This window comes from Lepidochelys kempii, chromosome 6 (genome assembly GCF_965140265.1).
Source record: "Lepidochelys kempii isolate rLepKem1 chromosome 6, rLepKem1.hap2, whole genome shotgun sequence".
Lineage (NCBI taxonomy): Eukaryota > Metazoa > Chordata > Testudines > Cheloniidae > Lepidochelys > Lepidochelys kempii.
In genome coordinates, this window is record NC_133261.1 from 45,263,466 (window position 1) to 45,285,284 (window position 21,819).

At 40.5% G+C, this 21,819-nt stretch overlaps 1 protein-coding gene across 1 annotated transcript; it reads left to right on the forward strand.

Annotated features, from left to right (window-relative positions):
- Window positions 1-758: 758 nt before the first annotated feature.
- Window positions 759-20,439, forward strand: LIN7C (lin-7 homolog C, crumbs cell polarity complex component). The gene is made up of 5 exons (XM_073347791.1): window positions 759-1,183; window positions 11,696-11,814; window positions 13,269-13,340; window positions 13,661-13,870; window positions 17,668-20,439. The coding sequence occupies exons 1-5, from the start codon at window positions 1,147-1,149 to the stop codon at window positions 17,821-17,823; spliced, it is 594 nt and encodes a 197-aa protein (XP_073203892.1). The 5' UTR covers window positions 759-1,146; the 3' UTR covers window positions 17,824-20,439.
- Window positions 20,440-21,819: the final 1,380 nt, after the last annotated feature.

The window sequence follows — 21,819 nt, forward strand, 5'->3', positions numbered from 1 at the left end:
TATGACATTAGGTTTGAATGTAGTCAAGCATGATAGTGGGACTATACGAAGGATGGTGTATCATGAGTGTGTGAATTGACAAAATATTTACTTTAAAGAGCTATTTAAAATATTCTCTTCATGCATTGAATATATATATCTTAAATTTTAGAAAGGTTTATGAAAACGTGCCATGGTCTATAAACATGGCTGTGCAAATGTCACCTGAAGGCTCCTAAACATTTTAGTTACTACTGAGGCAACAGAACAAACAGTTTCAAGTGACGTTATGAAATACAAACATCTGGATTTTATTCCAGAAATGTTCCATAACTTTTACAGTCCCAGCAGCTAAAACATTTTTTTTCTGACTCAAAACATGTCCACAAGCATTCACTTCGTTCACTTGCAAAACTCAAACCATTTCCATTCATGTTAAATGGCTCAGGGAACCACACATAGCAGCCTCCCTCAGTATAAGAGAAGTGAAAACCTCATAATGAATCCCAGAACTGAGAGCATGCCCTTGTGAAAAAGGTCCTTGAGTGAACAGAACTATTCTTTCAAAACAAAAATCAAACACAGAGAATAATGCACTTAGATTAACAACATAGAAACTACATGCCCTCTGGGCAGTCCCATGCGTATTTACACAAAAGGAAAGGCACGCACTGAGTTTGTCCTACTTGTACCCCTTGCTGAGATCATTTTAACAACACACAAGCGCCACGCAAGGCTCTTGCCCCACACACAGATTAAATTGATGGCAGAGGAGCGGCGCACACACACACTACTCCACGCACACTGCGCTGGGATTCATGGCACGCGGGGACGTGCCCTAGGGTTCCCCCAGGCCGCCGAGACACAGCGGTGGCACCGCAGCAGCAGGCACCGCCCGGGGGCCTCCCCCCGCCGCCGCCGCCAGCCCAGCTGCGAAGCCTCCTGCCCGCCCCGGCGCTGGGACGGATTCCGCGGAGCGGAGCCGAGCCCGCGCAGCCGCAGGGCCTGGAGCCGCTGGGGGGCGGGCGTGGAGCCAGACGCCCCAGGATCGCGCTGCGGGACCAGCCCCGGGACCCCGCCCTGCAGGCAGGGGCTGGGCCCTGCCGCTCCCGCGCGCCTTGGCCTTCCGCGCGGCGCGCGTCACTTCCGGGTGCGAGCGAGGAGAAGATGGCGGCGCTGGGGGAGTCTGTGCGGCTGGAGCGAGGTGAGCGCGGCTCCGGCCCAGCCTCGCCGTCGTTTCCCCGGGGCAGAGCGGCCACCCCGGGGAAACGGGAGCGGCGTGCGGGGCTCTGCCCGGCTCCCCGCGCCAGGTGACGCAGCGGCAGCGCTCGGTGCCGGCCCGCTGGCTCCTGACGGGGAGCGGAGCCGGGCCGCGCTGTTGGGCGGGCGCGGTCCGAGGGGGCGGAGCCCTGGGTGGGCCCCTCTCCCCACCGTCCCCCTGGCTGCGGCAATTCCGTGACACGTCCCCACGGAGTGCCAGAGCAACGTCCCTCTGCGCCGGCCGGCCGGGCGGGGCGAGCCCCGAGGTGCCCGGCGGCCCCAGGGGTTGGGCGCATTGGGGTCTTCTAGTGCGTGCCCAGCGGGGCCGTGTTCTCCTGGCTCTCGCTTCGCTGGCCCCCTTCCCTCTCCCGAGCCGGGTCCTCCCGGGGCCTTTGAATTTTCCTTGTACATCTTCGAGGCGAGAAGTACTGGTTGGAGCAGCAGAAACATTTTAACCATTAGTCTCTTCTTCTTTCTCTTCCCCACTCCCCCCCCAACACGTCTATGGGTTCCTCTAAGGCAGAGGTGTCTCTAAGGTGCCATAAGCACCCTCCCCAGTTCATATTATTTCCACTCATCCTGACCAGCCAGGCTAGGATGCAACCTGAGCACTGCAACACCTGATTTATAAGGAACCCTGTTAAGTGGAAATAGGTGCCTAGGCCTATACAGTACATGGGGAGAGTTAAATACCTAAGGTTACGTCTACACTACCACTTTTGTTGGTATAATTTATGTTGCTCGGGTGTGAAAAAACCACACCCCTGAGCGATATAAGTTACGCTGCCAGAAGCACCAGTATAGACAGCGCTGGGGGGGGCTTCTCCCTCTCCCAACATAGCTATCGCCGCTTATTGGGGTGGTTTAATTATGTCAATGGAAGAGCGCTCTCCTGTTGACACAGAGTGGCTACAGGAAAGATCTTACAGCAGCGTAGCTGCACTGGTACAACAGCTGTAAGCTCTCTAGTGTAGACATAGTCTAAGTGTGGGATTCATAGAAAGCTGTAAGCTTATCGGGGGAAGGAGGTGGTGGTGCTTCTGCCTGTACTCCACCTTATACCTAATAGTCCAGTGCTTAGAGCACTCACCGGGATGTGGGTCCCCTGGTTCAAAGCCCCAAGTCAGAGCATAGGCTTGCCCCCATCTCTAACTCACGTGAGTAGCCCAACCACTGGGATATGGTGGATTCTGGGATGAGGCTGTCTATCTCTTCTGTTGAAGCTGTTCCACTTTGTAGAAAATACTTAAATAGCCATTGGGTCAACAAGAGAGAGACACACCGTTTGAGAGAGTTTGTAGCATAATGGTCAGGGAACTCACCTGAAATGAGAGACACTTAAGTTCAAGTTCCTTCTCTAATGACTATTTTCAGTCTAGCACCATGTCTGTCACATCAATACATCAGGTACAGTGCAGTTTTTGAAAGTCACATCAACCCCACACATTAGTATGTTCAGTTGAGTCTCTGAACATACTAATGCATAATCAGTGGTTGGCATTAGGCTGAATATTGATTGTTTGGGATGCAGTGGTATTTGGGTGATGGAAAGGAGGTAGTTAAAGGTAGAAAAGGAAATGAGCAGGAGTGTGGATAACTTAACAGCCTATTTCATTGCTTTTTACTAGTGTGCATTTATGAGATAAAAAGAAAAGGAGTACTTGTGGCACCTTAGAGACTAACCAATTTATTTGAGCATAAGCTTTCGTGAGCTACAGCTCACTTCATCGGATGCATCGGGTTATGAGATACACAGTCTTCACTCAAAGTTAATGTATTTGTGTGTGAGAGAGTAAATACATATATTGTTAGTTCAGATATGTTGTCTACCTCAGAATGCCGCTCTTGAAACTTTCTGATTATTTTCTTCTCTTCTCCCTGTTCCACAAATAAATTACTTGTAGCGGTTCCCCTCCCCCAAAGCTTGCGAATTAGAGCAGCTGCTTTGGCAATGGGATTAGCTGCTCTTGGTAAAACCTGGGGCAGCATCCTCCTCCACCTCATTAAACTGCCATTGTGCTTTATCCATGAAAATAAACAAATCTATGCAGAGTTGTCTAGTAGGAATCAGTGGAACAAAAGAACTGTTTTATGTTTTCTTGCATATTGGTCTTGCCTCTTAAGAAAGGAGGGGGGGAAAGAGTACTGTATAGTTGTGTGTGTATTTATGACATCTACTGACAGGCAGCACTATTTGCAGAAATAACCAACCTCTGTTAATTGTGGTAGTGTTGACTTTGGATAATTAAATGATATTATCAAGGTAAGGGAATAAACTGATTACAGAGAGTTGGTATGTAACCTAGGAAATGAGGGAAAATGTTTTAAAAAATTACCACACGTTTACTAGCAACAGGACTAAATCTGCTAACCAGAGGCACATATTAGAGAGACAGGGTGAGTGAGGTACTATCTTTTATTGGATCAACTTCTGTTGCTGAGAGAGAGACAAGCTTCAGGACCTGAAAAAGAGCTGAAAGCTCAAAAGCTTGTCTCTCTCTCAGCAACAGAAGTTGGTCCAATAAAAGATAGTACCTCACCCACCTTGTCTCTCTAATATCCTGGGACCAACATGGCTACGATACTGCATACAGAGGCAAATATAGAAGAAATCTCTTCTCTCTTGCTTGAATCACAACCAACACCCTTTTTAGCAATTTCACTGGAGGCCAAGGATGAGCGACTAACCTCTCACACCTTGAGGTTATCTTTTAGAGTGGTGGCACTAGTAGAATAGTGTAGAGAACCTTGCACTGCTACTGTCTTTAATATACCTCTGTTCTAGTTAACTTTACCTCCAAGATTGTCAGTCTAGTTCCTACCTCAGTCACCAAAAATTCACTTTTAAAGTGCGTGTGATAATCAGTATATCTGCTTGCTGCAAATATAATCCATCCTTTAAATAGTGTGGTGTGGGTTTGGTTGCTTTTGTTAATTATTTTAATTTGCTGCCTTTAATGGCATTATCTCCAAGTGTGTGAGGTTTTTTCCTTAAAGCCCCTCTTGAGTCAGTTCAGTATCCAGTTTAGTCTCTTGTTGTTTTGAATAATGGCCCAAATTGGGGCATACCTAGTGTAGCAGTGAAAGGGAGCACAAAGTGCCCAGTTAACCACATCATGGGTAGCAGTGCAGGAAGGCTCCATAGAACTGTTGTATCTCCCCCACCTCCTCAACCTCATGCTGGTGGGTGGGAGTGAATGGGGCAGAATAGGGCAGGATCGGAGTGGGGGAGACATAGCTACACTTGGGAAGGCATGTTGTTCCAGTTATAGACCTAGCTCAGTTTACTCCCTCTTCAGAGCACCAGGAGAACCTGGAGAGAGATTGGGACTGAGGCCTTGTCTATACACAAGTTGTACTGCATTAACTGTATTAGTATGAAAAAAGATATGCCAGCGTAAAAGTGCTTATATTGGAATATCAGCATTCACCCTCTGGATACCAGTTACACCTGTATAACTGTTTTTGTTTTAAAAAATCACGCCCCCTAACTGGACGAAAGGGCCATTGCAATCTTTGGATGCGTAAACATGGGAATCTCAAGTAGGAATAGAGAGGTTGTTTTACTCCCTCTTTGGCATTGCTGTGACCCGCGCTGGAATATTGTGTCCAATTCCGGTGTCAACAAGTCTAGAATGATGTTAAACTGAAGAAGATTCAGGGAAGAGCCAGAAGAATGATTAAAGGATTAGAAAACATGCCTTTTAGTGATAGATGCAAGGAGCTCGATCTATTTAGCTTTACAAAAAGAAGTTAAGGGGTGCCTTGATAAGTAGCTTACTTTAAGTACCTACCTGGGAAGCTGGCATGTGATAGAGGAGTCTTCAGTCTAGCCAAGAAAGGTATAACATGATCCAGTGTCTAGAAATTGAAGCTAGACAAATTCAAACGAGACATAAGGTGTGAATTGTTACGTGAGGGTAATTAACCATTAAAACGATTTACCAAGGGCTGTAGATTTTCCATCACCGGCAATTTTAAAATCAAGATTGGATGTTTTTCTAAAAGATAGGTTCTAGGATAAGGGTAGTCAATAGGCAGACTACGGGCTAAATCTGGACCTCCAGACGCTTTTGAATAGACCCCGAAATGTTTTTATTTACTCATCATAATTCTTATTTTTTATTATTTTTCTCTGGAGTTTGGAACTTGACTATATCTTGACCAAGAAATTTGAACCTTGACAAAAAATAATCAACTTACCCCTGCTCTGGGAATTATTTTGGGGTAGTTCTGTGGCCTGTGTTATACAGGAGATGCGTCTAGATGATCACAATGGTCCCTTCTGGCCTTAGAATCTGAGTGCATGAAATAATTATAATGGTACAAAATTTATGCATCAACCAGGCTTTAGCTGCTTTTGGGGCAATACAGTTATGTACTGCCCCTTACACTGTACTAGTGTAAAAGACACACTGGATCTCAAAATTAGTGTCTGAAGGTTCTGAGCATTCTACAGACATAAATTAAATCCTACTCCACCTTATATAACGCAATGTGTGGCCTCTCCACTCTTTTGGGGAACTTACAAGCAAAAGTACATTACATCAGTGCCCTGTACCTTCTGTTGGCTCCCTATTTGCATCCTTAGTTTAATCTTTGAAACACATTTTGGGCTGGGGCCAGGGTCCTTCAGAGATTGCCTTTTTTTGACTGATGAACACAGTTTCATTCAGAGGGATATGGAAATTGAGTTCCTAGGATGAAATTTCAGAGAGCTGGAGGCAAGGCATTCTCAGTTCCAGCTCCTAGACTGTGGAATACCTTACCAGAGAAGATCTAGTCTGTCTTCTGAGCTTTTTGCAAAAAAAAAAAAACACAACCCCCCACCCCTTTTAAAAAAAAAAAAGCAACCCTTTTATCAGGTTCCTGTCTTGAATAGTAGAAACTGGAGAATGAAGGGGAGGTAGTCAAACCCTAGCATGATATCCATTTGGCAAAAAAAAAAAAAAATTGTTTCAAAGTGGAGTATTAGGCATCCAGATATTAGTAATCTGATTATAAATGCTTTAGATGGGATGGACAGTTCAGTCTAGTTCAGCATGAGGTGCAAACAATGGAAGACTTGCTACAAAAAGGAATGTTAGACTCCACAGCACATGTAATAGTACTACTATTATGGTTATATAATGTAATTATTTATGCTCACGAAAGCTCATGCTCAAATAAATTGGTTAGTCTCTAAGGTGCCACAAGTACTCCTTTTCTATTTATGCAGTGTTTGATTCTGGTGGGAAATTTTTATTGCGTCAGAGGAACATGTTAACAGAGCCTGATTCGATATTGAAAAAAATTGTACTAAATCAACTTTGCATTTATTAAAATATATATATATATATTTCCAGGCATTCTAAGACTTGTTCTGCAACCTTAAATGTTCACTAAAAGAGCATCACACTGTCTGGAGTGGTTCACGACTGAGAGTGCCAACCTCAGGGCAAATTGTCAAAAAGCAGGGCAGACCCCCCAAATTGGATGTGTGTTCTATAATTAGATAGCCCTGAGGGAATTCTGCGCTACTGCGCAATGCAGAATTTTGCAGAAATCCCCCCACACCCCAAAATGGGCTACAGAGCTGCTACTAGGGGCCGCTGAACCTGGCATAGCCCAGCTTGCAAATAAAAGACAAAGCTGAGGGGAGGAGAAGGGAACTGGAGGGTTCCCAGTACTACAGTTCCCAGCACTGAAGGAAGGAGATGGCAGCACGCAGAAAACTCCGTGCAAGCCTGGGACCCAGCAAAGGACTGTTTCTTGCTCTGGATCCCTGGTCTCTGTGGGGTAGGGGATGTGAGTGTCTTGGCGGTGGGGGTGGCTGGGCTCTGGGGAGTAGAGGGTGTGAATGTCTGGGCCAGGATGGGGGGGGGGGGTTGCAGCTGGCCTCTGAGACTCGGGGGTCTGAGTGTCGGGGGGGAAAGGGGGAATGTGCAGCTGGCCTCTGGAGGGTAGGGAGTGTGAGTGTCTGGGCTGGGGGCAGGGAGGAGGCAGAGAAATAGGAACTGGGTTGTTGTAGGGGTTTCTTTAACTCGTTACTCCTGAGGGAATTTTTGTGTATGTCTGTATTGTTACAGACATACTTGTTGACAGGTATTTTGAAATAAATTTCCAAAATAATTGAAACTGGTGAGATGATACAGTATTATTTTGACCAATAACATTTGCAGAATTTTAACTTGTGCACAGAATTTTTAATTTTTTGGTGCACAATTCCCACAGCAGTAATTAGATTTCACCAACCCAGTAACAAATATGAATCCCTGAAGCACTGTAAAGTCTTATAATGGAGTCGCAAACAGTCTCCTTGGGCACTCCAGTCTATCTTGTCACCCAGGCAAGTTGGATTTAGTGATAGTTGGTTGCCATACACCAAAGATCACAAAAGATTTCAGGTTGCTTCCACTCCCCAGAGATGAGTCACTTATCCCAGGTTAATAGGTAGTTTAGATATCACACCAAAGACAACTGCTTATAGCTAATCCTAAAGTAAACTAAGGATTTATTAACCAGGAAAAAGAAATGAATAGTTAATAAATCCTTTGTGTGTGTGTATATGTGTGTGTGTGTGTATAATATATATATACATATATATACACACATACACACACAAATTAGTTACAGTCTAGGGGTCCAAAAGGTGACAGAGTTGTACCAATTTGTTGGCACTGAATGTCTATTAGGGGTAACCCAGGTTGACCATGGGGGATCTCTGCATCTGTTTCCTAGCTCCAGCCCTGTCAGAATTCAAACAGCAAAGAGATGACAAATTTTCTTGTTCACTCTCCTTTTTTCCTTCTTCCAGAATTCAAGATGATGGGATGAGCCCTTTTGCACATAGCCTGTGTAGGAACAATTAGCAACATTTTGTATTGTGATGTTCCACAATGGCCCATTTAGTTTTGATAGTCCTTCCTGATGGGCAAGAGGAAATCATCTTTCATAGGGATTTAGTACTAAGTGAAGTTTTTTCTTGTTTGGTGGGTTATGTTCTGAACTATATAGCAAATACTTAAATATCATCTTCTAGTATGGGATACAGACATTATAAGAAGGATTAATATGTTTAGCAATTTACTAGTAATTCATAAAATCCAGACAGATAGTTATAAGTCCAATACTCATCTTAACCATACTAACACGCAGGTGAGCTGGACTGGTTTCCAGCAATGACTTTGTCAGTGCTCAGCTGCAGCCTAAAGCATTGGCAAGAGCTGGCATCTGGTCTGCCAGTGTCACAAAGAGAATAATCTAACTTTTCAGGTACTCTTTCACACTATGCTGTTTAAGCTTTGTTTGGAAGAAGTGGAGCTATCAGCTGTCCTTAAAAATAAGTTTTATCATTCTCTGCCTAATTTCTTCCTATAACTAAATTCCTTTAAGCCTGTGCAAAAGTTATTGCATTTGTGGTTGAATGAACAGTTTATAAATAAAGCTGTAATGTATTGTGTGTATATGTAGATTTGCATGAGGGAAAACTTCTGATCTTTGCTCCCCTGTGGTACTTATAAAACTGGAAGGGTGTATGCGTCCTGTGAAAGCAGGGTGGATTTGATTTAAATCAAATTGATTTAAATCATTAGTCAGGAAGACTCTATTTAATCATGGTTTTCTACATAAAAGTGCATTCTTGTTGGTTGTTCTAATCTTAATACATATTCTTCACAACTCACAGATAGATGTAGGTTTCATTTTTAGAAGGTCCACACTATATTCATTTTTAAACAGTGATTTATTTTGAAAACTTTTCAGATTAGTTTTACAGCTATATCAGAAAATGAATGATTGTTTGGCTATTTAATTTACTAAAGGTAATTGAAGCAGATATTTATGAAGTCATTGCGAGGTGAACTATCTTCCATGTAAGAATTTCTTTGTGTAGCATCTTGCCCCCAGAAAGGAGAGAGAGCTATTTTTATCTGTCTCTGGCCCTAGTGAATGGTGCTGTATAGCAGTAGTAGTCCACAGAATTCATGATAAAACCATCGTTCTGAAACCCTGAAGTAAAAGAAGGTTGCAGTCCATCAGCTCTTCAGTCCCATTCGAAGGTCATGATTCCTAGGTCACCCATCTGAGAGTCAGTAACCACTTTATCATGGTTCATTCAGCTGCTATTCCAGGGCCCTCTTCTCCAGGTCTTCTGCCTGAGAGTTCCAAGGCCTGCTTCCCTCCCATAAGTCTCATCCCATAGCCCTGAGACAGGCTCCTGCAACAGAACTCCCCACACTGTTCTACTCAGCCAAACCTCTCTTTCTGTGAGTCATAACCCAGCTCAGGGAATGTTTCTGCATGACAAACCCCTTGTTTGGAGCTCAGCTTCCTGCAGCCCTCCACTGAAGCCTGCTGCAAGGAGTTCTTCCCACAGTGTTCCACACATCCAGGCCTCTTTGCTTATGAGTCCTATTCCTGCTCTGAGATCCACTCTCCAGCATCAACTCTTGTTTTGGGCTCAGCTTCTCCTAACCAGGATGGTGGTGGTTTTTCCTAGGAACCTCTGACAAGCTCTCCTTTAATTTGGCAGGTTTTCCGCAGCTCTGGTCAGTCCTCACCATCAACTTTTCGCTCTTCTCAATGGCTTTCTACCAGCTCTCCTCTGCTGCTGCTTCTCTTTCCTGGGTCTCTGTTCCTCCTCAGACAGCTCTCACCTGCCCTTCTCTATCTCTTTGTCAGTGCTCTCAGGCTGCTCTGACTCACCAGCTTTCTTCTACTCCCCCTCTCCCCCCACTTAAGCCCAGTTGAAGTGAGCTGATGGCACAGCTTTGGCCCTGCTTCCTCTTAAAGGGCCAGTGTCGCCCAGTAACAGACCTTAGCTGTTTTCCCTTCTTCTGTCCATACCTGCTTCCTATGAAGTGTTTAAGCTTAGTCAGCTGTACTCCCAGTCAGTTGGACCAGAACTCTACTCAGAAAATCCATAGGTGATTCCACCACCTGAAATAAGCAGAGCAATGAACTTTGCTTTTTCAGACAATTTTCCTGTAAGATTCTCTGCCACCTCTGACCATGTTTCAGCCTTAACAATGTAGGCAAGTAGTGTGGGAGGCTTGTACAGAGTTGCCTGGCAGGTGAAACTTGTAGCTCTGCTATGCAAGTAATTCCTCCATATAGCAAAGCCCTGGTGGTTTGTCACAGTAGATCTCAGATCTGCCAGACAGGAGCTCCCATTGCCAATATTTATCATGGATGAGATGGGTGGGTGTGACATACCAGGGTACAGTCCAGACAACTAATGAGCAGTTGTGTTACCCCTGCCCTGCAACCTTGGGTGCCTTACAATGTCTTGGTGAAGTAGCTCTCACCTGGGCCACTCACAAATAGCCTTCTAGCTTGCAAGCCACACCCTGAGCATCTACGTGTAACTGCAGGCTGCCAACCACACTTGGGTTACACTTTTGCTCTCACCAGCCCTGCTTATACTGCAGGGTCACCCCCAACATACCCCCAGTCTCATATTTCTACCAGAAATCTATACTGTACTGCCTGGTCCTCTCCCAGAGAGTACACAATATTGTAAGTCCATTATTCCTTTAAGGGAATCATATGCACATAACTTGTCGCCCCAAATGGCATTACCCAGGCACTTCAACTTGAGCACACTGGATTAGATAAAACAAGTTTATTAACTACAAAGAGAGAGAATACAAGTAATGAGACATAAAAGTCAGAAATGGTTACAAGACATGCCTTGTACAAAAATTATTACAATAGTATGTAGGGTGTGAACATGGGTAGATTCTGTAACAGTGGATAAATATGGATTGAAGGGAGGCATAGAGGCAACAAGACTCAGAGGTTTGTAGGGGCTGTAACTGGGAAGGCAAGTAGAGCCAGGAAGTCAAGGAAGTCAGAATATGCAGTGACCAGGAAGCTATGTGGGGCAGTGGGTCTCCCTATTGATGGAGAGTGGATAAATCATCAGGGTAACTGAAACAGTGTGCACTGTTACCCAGTATACCCATACCAGCTCTTCTGCTCAATTCTTTTTTTTTTCCTCCCTGTGTAGTTGCCTTCCTCATTCCATGTGTGAATGCTGATATTGATCAATGTTGATTTTAAACAAAGTAGAATAGAGAATGAGACAGGGATCATAAAAAGCACACATTGATGGGGCATGGAAGGTGGTAAAGGCAGCTAGGAATGGGTTCAAAGGATCAGAGGGACAAGTAGATTTCAACATATGAGGATCTTGAAGGTGAGATATGCAAGGAGTCATTGGAGGAGGGAGGGCCTGGATGTTGATGCATTAACTGGTGTCTTCTCAGTAGTATTTAGTGATTGTGTTAAAGGAAACACATTTAAGCATTTTGCGAATACTGACTAACACGGCTGCTACTCTGAAACCTGTCATTTAAGCATCCTTAATTCTGACTTACAAAGTGGTGTGTATGCGTGTGCATGAATGCACTAAAAGAACGTTATCTGAGTAAAAGTCAAGTGTTCATCGTTATCAAAATTCTATCTTTCCCAGACATCTGCAGAGCTATTGAGTTGCTGGAAAAATTGCAGAGGAGTGGAGAAGTACCACCACAAAAACTGCAGGCTTTGCAAAGGGTCCTTCAAAGTGAGTTCTGTAATGCTGTGAGGGAGGTAAGTTAACCTGACATAAACAAATAGCTACCAAAAATACCAGATATATGCCGGCTTCTAACATATGTACTGTTGTACCTGCCAAGCAGGAACAAAGCTAGCTGCTGCAAGAGTTTGTTTTGAATTACTTTTTAATTTGACCTCAAATCTGTTATCTGCAAATTTTGGGGCTTAATTCTTTATTTAAAAAAAAAAGTAGGGAAGGATTTAAAACAAAATGAACAATTGTCTTAACATACTTAGATTTAAATTTTGCCCCAAAGTAACCTAGATAAGGATATATTAGCTTAGGTTACAGAAAGCCAATTAATAATTCATACCTTTCTTGAAGAGAGAACTTGAGAGTTTGACTTTCCTGTTAGCTACAAGCATCTGTACCCTACAGTGCAAGTGAGGGCTTGTCTTCACTACTAAAAAAAAAAAAAAAAAGGCAGGGGGGGAGAGGGAGGGGGCTGTGTTTTTTACCTTAGGGTAACTAACACATGAGCTATCACAAAGCAAAGACACAGTGAAGACAAGACACTTCAGTTTTACCATGAGGTAAACTCACCAGAGTTTGACCTCAGTGAGTTTACTTTGCAGTAAAATGAAAGTGTCTTGTCTTCATGGTATTGTTATGGGATAGCTCATGTGCATTAGTTACTCTGAGGTAAAAAATGCATCTTTTTTTTTTTAGTAGTGAAGACAAGCTCTTGAGTCAGTACAGATCTGAACGCCCTTCTATCTCCGCCTTCTGATTAACATTCTGTTCTAGTATTAATTATTATCTCCCCAAGGCTCTCACTCCCTTACCTGCACTTGGAATGGTTCTTCCAGGTGTGTGGGCATGGGTGGGAGTAGCTGCAGATCCAGCTATTGCTTTTGGTTTCGGTGATAGCAGTGCTATTTTGTTGTAATGGTAATATTCACTGTGCTTTAATGGCCCACTCAGTAGGCCCAGGGGAAGGTGTGACTTACTATCGCAGTCCTGTCTCAGGCTATGTCTACAAAACTTCTTGTTCAGGGGTGTGACTATTCCACCCCGAGTGACATAAGTTACACTGACATAAGTGCTCGTGTGTACAGCACTATATCTGCAGGAGAGCTTCTGCCGCTCGTGAAGGTGGGGTTTTTTTATGCCAATGGGAGAGCTCTCCTGGCAGCGTAGTGCGTCTTCACCAGATGCGCTGCAGCAGTGCAGCTGTGTCGATACAGCTGTGCCATTACAGTGCTTTACGTATAGACGTGATCTCAGCTAGAGGTGACTTTCCAGTAGGGCAGTTTCATTGTCTTTCAGGCACATACCCTTTCTCTCTGTAAATTAGGAAATGCAATTTTGAGAGTAGCAGCAGAAGTATCGATCTCTTGTCACACATCTAACACAGCAGATTATTTGTCACACCATCTAAGCAGAAAACCTATATATTCATTTTTCCCATTAAATTATGTACCTACTAAATAACTTTGTCCTAAAGGTATATGAGCACGTATATGAAACCGTGGACATCAGCAGTAGCCCAGAAGTGAGAGCTAATGCTACAGCAAAGGTAAAAGTCTTACTATAACTAGAATAGAACGTAATAGTTTGTCACAAAAAGTGTGATATAGATGTCTCCTCCTGATATGACCTGTTAATCTGTAAGTTGTATGAACAAGATATGAAAGACTTGTTATTTAAAATGACATTCATTTTTATTTTATTCAAAACGCCCCTTAGTTTTCGTATTCTGATGTTGGATACACATTATGTTTACTTAATTGCCTGTCTCAAAAACCTTTTCAAATGCTTACCACCTCTGACTATAAGAGATGGAGACTTTCTAAGATTCTGATTTTAAGAAAAATTAAATAGTTTTGTTTCTTATAGGCCACAGTTGCTGCATTTGCTGCCAGTGAGGGTCATTCACATCCCAGAGTTGTTGAACTGCCAAAAACAGAAGAAGGTCTTGGATTCAACATTATGGGAGGCAAAGAGCAAAACTCTCCAATCTATATCTCTCGAATTATCCCAGGCGGTATAGCTGATAGACATGGGGGACTGAAACGTGGAGACCAGCTTCTTTCTGTAAACGGAGTGGTAGGAATTGGCTTTAACTTTCAGTTGTAGTAACTACTTGTGTCCACTTGAGGGTGTATAGAGACTGTAGTCTGCATAAGCCTGGTGCCTTTTTTCAGTGTTGGCAAAGTGATAGAAATTTCATCCTGCTGTTTGCAGTTGATTCATAATTAGCAAGACGAGAATATTGGACAAAAACTTGAGTACGACAAGAGTTCTTGGACTATGCTTTGCTATTGTATGTGAATTCACTAAATGGTAATACAAGTATACCATTACCTGAGGCAATATTTCAGAGCATGGGAGGATAAATAAGCTCAGATGTTAGGTACTCTATTTTGAAGCAAACTGTATTATTGCCTTATGAAATAGTTTTACAGTTACCGATGGGCATAATTTTTTCAACCAATAGTAAATTTGCTGAAAAATGCTGTTTTGGTGCAACCAAAACTATTTGCAAATTGGGGTCAAATCCAGTGAATAGTTTCAGCTGAATAAAAATTGAAGAAAAAATTTCAAAAGTCAAATGGTTTGTTTTGAAATTTTTGAAACAAACTGTTTGGAATCAGCCTGTACTATTTCAAAATGCCATTTTGAACTGACCAAAGAGAGGTTTTTTTGCTTTTTTTATTTCAGCAAGAAAAATGGGGTGGGGGAATCAGTTTTAGTTTGCAATTTTTTGGGGATTTCTTTGGTTTGGCCACCAAACCTAAAAAGCAATTATTCATTCAGCTCTAGTTACAATGGTGTTAAAGTGGTTCTGCTACATGTGTCCCTGATGTTGCAGACTTTTAATAATGTGAATTTTTGCAACTTGTAAGGTAAGTATCAAAACCATTCAATCTAAGGCAAGATAATGTGACGGTCCTTTAATGTTGTCATTGTCCTGATAAAAATGCTGCTGGAGACTGAAAACTATGACAAAGTGCAAGCTATGAAGTAATTTTTGCAGGGACTGTGATTTTTTTCACTTAAGTGCTGAGATTTTAAAAACCATTCCTCCAGTTTCTTATAAAAAAGAGCATGTACTTTAAACTCAGTCACTGATTTTTTTAAAATCAGCCACAACACATAAAATACCAACCTGCGGCCTTCTGGGTGATGAGAAAAAGGTGACTGCTAAAGGGATTTTAAATTATTTTGGTGTATATTTTTATAGAACAATTCTTGCTCCTCAGATACTGTCAGACAGCTCTGAGTGAACTACACAAGTTTTGATTGTACTTTCAAAAACTCTTAATTTATATGTACTAGTTAAAATTCAGGCTCTAGTAACTACTTGTACATACCTAACCTTATTTTATGACTTAGGTTTTAATTCAATCATGTAGTCTGTAACCATAGCCACGCTTGTGATGCAAAGGTAATTGGAGAGCTATTAGATGTCCCCAACAGGCATAGTCATCTCTTAAGCCACCTGGTTCTGCAGTCCCCAGCATATGGAATGGGAAGGGGTCATGGCCAAAGTGCTACAGTTGTTCTGTGTTGGTACCATGGTTCCTTGGGCTAGCCAGTGTATATAGAAATTCCCAAGTTGCTCTAAAATATACTGAGACTAGTATAGAACTGGCACCAGAATCCACAAGCCTCAACTGGCTTCTTCTGCCTTCTTCACACACAGACACTCCAAAAAAAAAACCCCCCAAAAAAAACCCACCCTGCTTAACAGACAGTGGGCATAAATTTAAATATATATTTATAACAATAAATAAAACTGGGATGTATGTGTATGCACATGCAAGGTATGTTGGTTGTATGTTACCAATTTTAAATGAAGAAATATTCTTCTCATGCCTCTGAGCATGTTCCTAACATCTTAATATATATAATATGCAACAGACTTGTTTTTAATAACTGTATTCAGAATTAACTTAGTGTCACAGTTTCAGGAGTAACTGCACCTGTATTCCCCCTCCGTGGTCCCTCAAGGGTGCCCACTTACCATTTCAGGCTTCTACTAGTCACCTTTCTTGGATGGAGATTCATGGCTCTCTCCTTTCTGATGAGGAGTTTTAGGCTGTACAGTTGCCTGCCTTACCCTGTGATACCTCCAGCAAGCTAATTTGTGTAAGGTTCTGCCCTGTGCATTGCTTTCTCTCTGATGACAATGGCAGTGTTGTTTTGCTTTGGTTTTTTGTTTTGTTTTTTTTTTGTTAACCAGTGACTATGCACTGTAACATGCAAAATACATTTATTCTTAGGTCAAAAGTATTGCAGAGAAAACATTAAAAAAGATCCCCAACAATAAATAGATTTAAACCCCACACTAAACATACCAGGAATTGCTCATCTGTCTTATGGAGCACCAGTAGACCAAAGTCTTTCCAACCTTTCAGACCAAGGATTGAAATTCCCCTGGATCCAAGTTCCTGCCTGTTTGTTGAATCAAAAAGAAGACCCCAAGTCAGTTCAAGCTCATCCGTTTATACCAAAAGGCCTTTCTTTGTTTCTGGAAAAATGCAGCCTGGACCAGTATATGCAAACTGTTTACAATCTCAGGAACTGTAGTAATCACACACACGCACACCCCATTGCTTTTAGTTCCTGAAGGACCTGTGGTAACCCTCTCCTCATAGAGTTGCATTCAGTCTCTGGCTCACAATAATATATACAATATTAATAAATTTAATGCAATATGCTCACCAAAGATACTGCATGTGGCTGCAATATCTGTCACACTTAGCACTTACAAGGCTCAGTATATTGTTGCAAAGGCTTTAATGTTTATGCCTTTGCCAGAACCTAGCTAATAGAGAATATTTTGAAAACTAGATTCTTGTCCATTAAAATATTTTTATTTTACTCTCAGTATGTCTGCTTGTTCCCTGTCTCCCGTGATAAAATATTTTTAATGGACATTTCCAGAATTTTTATACTAGTAACATTTAGTGTACATTGTTCGTTTACAACAGAATTCAAATATATTTGTATAGACAGAGTTTAGAAACTGTAAGCAATCTCACATTATTTTGCAATTGATTTTTTTTCAAATCTCTTACTGACACCATATATCCTTATACGCTTCTCATGTGATTTTTAAAAAGAGAACGACTTGTGCATCCAACTGAATAACAAAAAATGGAAATATCCAAGCACATTTTCTAAATCTAATAGAAGAGAAATAACTTGGTGTTTTTTTTTTTTAACTGTTGTCTTTCTTTTTGTAAGTAACTTTATAGTAACGGGGAAACCCTCCAATCAACAGGTACACCACCTGCCTTCTAGCTTCTAATAGCAGCAGTGGGAGGTAGGCTTGGGATAGTAATGTCATTGTGTTTGATAACTATAATAAAGTTGAGAGAAATAACTTTTGCTGACTAATGATAAAAGATATGATGCCTGGATCTTATAACGGATGCAGTGGTGGGGAGAAGTTGCTAAATACTATTTGTCTGGAGGGAAAATTTCATAAATTCTATTAAATGTAGACTTTAAAACGTAAAGGACCATGTTTTAAAATGTTTCTCTTATTGTGCTTATTGTGTGTGTAAAACATAAAATCTAGGGACTCTCAGTATGTCTGCTTGTTCCCTGTCTCCCATGATAAATTAGTTGCTTGGCACCCATTTCCACATTACTTTTTTTTACACTAGTTAGAAAAGAAAACACAAAGTCTGCCATCACCATTTGTTTGGTGTCTTGTTGAAGCTTCAGGTCTTCAACTGGGTGATAGCGCCCCTTGCATTACAGTTTCAAAACTGTCATACTTCTAGTTTTTTATTATAATGGAAATATTTTGTGTAACAAAGGAGCTAAAGAATCTTCTGCAACACTTGTATTCTTTGCTAATGTAGTATTTAATGGTTTATGCTTTACAGAGCGTTGAAGGAGAACACCATGAAAAAGCAGTAGAACTGCTGAAAGCAGCTCAAGGAAAGGTTAAGTTAGTTGTACGTTACACACCAAAGGTCCTGGAAGAGATGGAGTCACGATTTGAAAAAATGAGATCAGCAAAACGCAGGCAACAGAACTAATACTGTACATTATAATTTATGGAGAAAATTATACTTGGTTTTACAATTAACAGTTTGATTTGTGACCTAACAACATGAACTGCCCTAAACTATAAAAGATGCTATCCTTTAAAAAAAAATCTGTTTGCAATTTTATAAATGCCTTCATTACTACCATCACTTAGTTCTAAAACACCCAAATGCTTCTTGAAAAAATAGTTTACACAAGCATTTCCATCCAGTTGTTCTTACAGATCTTTTGCAAATAAATCTTTAACTGTGAGACAAATTTATAGACTTTTTTAAATGCATTTTTAATAAGATGTACTTCTACATTTGTAACATTCTTTTTTCTAAAGATTTTCATTTGGCATTACTTTAAAATTGATGAAAGTCTTCTTAAAAAAAATTTGTGCTTACTGATTAAAAATCAAAGACTTTTACCTATGAAGCTTTTGGCACTTTTCTTCTTAAAAGCATACTGTACATCAGCTACATAAAGCTAATCATGACTTATTGTGTAGTTGGCAATAAGTACTGGATTTTGTAATTTTTGATGAGTGCATTGTTTTTACATATGTGGTAGGTCATAACTCAGTATGATAAATACTAACTTGGAAATTTTGTTACCTCGTCTGTAAATAATTTACAATGAACATTCACTTAGTGATTTTTTTAATAATTGACATCTAAAAATCTGGAACAATCATTCCTATAATTTATATTATTTTATACTAATTTTTGAGCAGTTAGAGAAAAATTGTATATTGATTGCTATTCATCTTGATTGTATCCATGTCTATTCGTATTCAGAAAAAAAGTACAATATATTTAATGCAATGCAGAAAGAATTTCATATGTATTTCCCTGACTTTTCCACTTCTTGTTTTAAAAGGTATTTGTCCTAACTGGAATTTGAATTTATCCAATTGTAATCCTATCATTTATAGAGATGAGTCACACAGGATTGGGGGCAGTTAATACTTAAATTAATAAAGATTTTCCCTTTTGCGAGACTAAACAGTGGTGTGGGATATCCTGGTTGACGGCTACAGTGACCTGCAAAAGTTAACAAACCTCACAAAATTATCTGTAAGATTCCAAAATGATAACATTGTATTTTAACAAAACGTGATTTACTATTAGCTACTTCTAATCTAGAGAAATCTGATTCTTCTAGTTCCTAGTCCAGAATGAGCAGCATCATAATATACCATGAATAGAGAATGTGGTGTTACCTGCTTTGGGGTAGGAACGAGAAAATCTGCAGATCAGATGCCGCTAGATGCGAAGTGGCTAATGACTCTCTGTTGTGGTGCAGTGTTATTTTTAAGCACAGTTGAGATGATTACATTTTTGAACAGCTACATATTTCTTGGAATCTACCAAGTTCTGGACTGTGCCCTTTCTTGTAATGACTTCACCTAGAGGTAGCTTGACAGTACACTGGGTGTCTGTTCAATTGAAAGGCAGCTTTAAGTGCATCCTACTGACTGTAAACAAGTAAGTTCTTAGAGGCTTAAACGGAAAAGTGCAGTTCTGAGTGTCTGGCTCATCTCTAATCTGTGTTCACATGGAACAATATGAAGTCAGTTGTAAACTTAATGCCACTGTATGAAAGATGGTAAAAGGTTAAAAATTTTAAAAATAATGGCATGAAGTTTATGCTTAGCTGGCCCAGTGTATAAGTAATAACACTTGTATGGTTGCTACAAGCAAGTTAGAAATGTGAACCCTTTCTGGATGTTTATAAGCATTGTAAGACTTTAAAGATAATATTTTAAAGATTTTTGAGAGTAGAGTCTGAAATGCAATATGAATATTTATCAATTAGATGATATTGAGCACTGAATTGCATGGTTGAGTATCGTTAGCCTGTTTCAGAAGGCTGCGTCTTACTGGTGGGACCATGTTTTGAACTGTATATTTTTATGGAATGGTTAATGTTTAAAATATTTAGACCAAAATCAGTAGTTAGGCCAATCATGGAAATGTTTTAATTTAATTGTAAAATAGTAGAGAATTGTTTTTAGAGCTTTATATATTAAAGAGAAGTATGAGTACAAGTAAAGACAGTAATATGTATTATAAAACTTGTATACCTTGTGTTACTGGGTAAAGCAATGTGTTTTGTTACCCTAAAGAAATATTTACTTTAGTGTAGCTGGAGCTGCTATAGGTAAATGCATTAGCATTTCCATTATAAACTATGGCTTTTGAATTCACTATATCAACTGTTCCAAAACTCTTTGGGTTGAAGCCTGGCATACATGCTATTGTATGTGTGTGTTGGGGGATAGGTTAATTAAAAAAACAATTGAAATTACCTTTTTTTTGTTGTTGTTCTAAAATTGCAATTATTACATTAGCAGTTTGTCGTCTTGCATGGTCTGAAAACTCTCTGTAATTTTTAAAGTAAGGATGGGTTAAAAATCACCAAGAAACTTACATTCTTTACTACTACTGAGTAGGTGCAGGGGCTGCACTGTGTTAGTACACAGTCCCTACACGTGCAATACTTGGGCACACCATCATGAGGTAAGGACAGAAATAATTTCTGTGGATGATGTTATGCATCTGTTGCTGTTGAGAGTCCCTGGATTTTAGGAACACAGAAAATAAAAAGGTGGAATTACACATTTTTGTGTGTAGGTTTTTTTTTGCTTCCTCATTTGCTACTCTACTTCCAGTGAGCCTTATGAAAGAGTGTGTTGTGACTGGCTATTCAAAATTTCACTACCTGTGACTGGCAATTCAGAATCGCTCCTGGAGCTGAGAGTATTCATATCAGGAGAATACGGCTATGCAAATTAAAATGCATGTGTGGAAGTTAATCCTATCGAGTTTACATTTTGGTCGGCTCTCTTAACAGTTGACTAGGTTGGATTGGTGTGCTCTCTTAACAGCTGATTGGGTAGGATTTGAGGGTCTCACTTTTCCCCCTTATTTTGCCGTCTGTCTGGAGTTAATAGAAAGACTAGGAAAAAATTCTTGTGATTATAGAGGTACTACTGCCATCTGTCTCAGATGAGTATCTGAATTGTTATGACTACCTTGTAGGTTCATTATCTTCTTTGATAAAATATGCCTGGCTTGGGATATAATACTTCACTACTGAACAAAATGCTGATTTTTAGTGTTCAAACTTATTTATTAAAAGGATATTGTGTTTTACTAGACTGGATTGTGTATTCAAGTAAATACACAAGTCCTTAATTTTCACTTCTTGTATCGTTGACGTTCTGGCTGTTAATAGAGAAGATAATGTCTTCATCTGAACAGCAAAATAGCATGAATGGGACATAGATTAGCACAGTTGCAAGGAAAAAATGGGGGAAGATTGCTGAAAGATCAAAAGTATTCTGTAGTCAATTGTACTTCCTGAATAAACATTTCCTTATCTCTTTATTCCTGTTGAGTCATGTTTTAGTCATGCAGCCTGTAATCTGAAAAATAGACTTAATAGCTAAAATAGCTTCTCTGCTCACTGATCTATCTATCTATTCATTACTGTCACGGTGGTCCATAATAGAATGTGGACAGGAGATGCTGTTTTAGTTTCCTCTGACCTACCAAGACTGAAAGTAACTTTTCAGTTTAATGTAAGTTAGGTTACTATTAAAGTAACATTCTAATTCATAGCCAACATTTGGCTTAAGGCTGTTCTAGAATAAACTCTGAAAGCCTGCCTTTTATGAGACTGGAATAATTCATATGGAGCTAAATGGGTTCTGTAGTATGTCTTGAAAGCAGCATAAACAGCTTTGTATCTGCTTGAATTCTTGAGCTAATATGTAATTTCAGTTTTGTCATAATGGAAAATTACATTCCCAAATATGATCCATATTCATAAACCATGAGATTTCTAAATGTGACCATACCCCACCTTTAGCAAACAAAACAATTAGCTGTACAAAACACATAGCACCTGATTCAAGGCCCACTGACTTCAGGGGGGATTGGATTAGACCCGGAATAGATATATTTTCTCTGTCAAAACCTAAATTAATGCACATT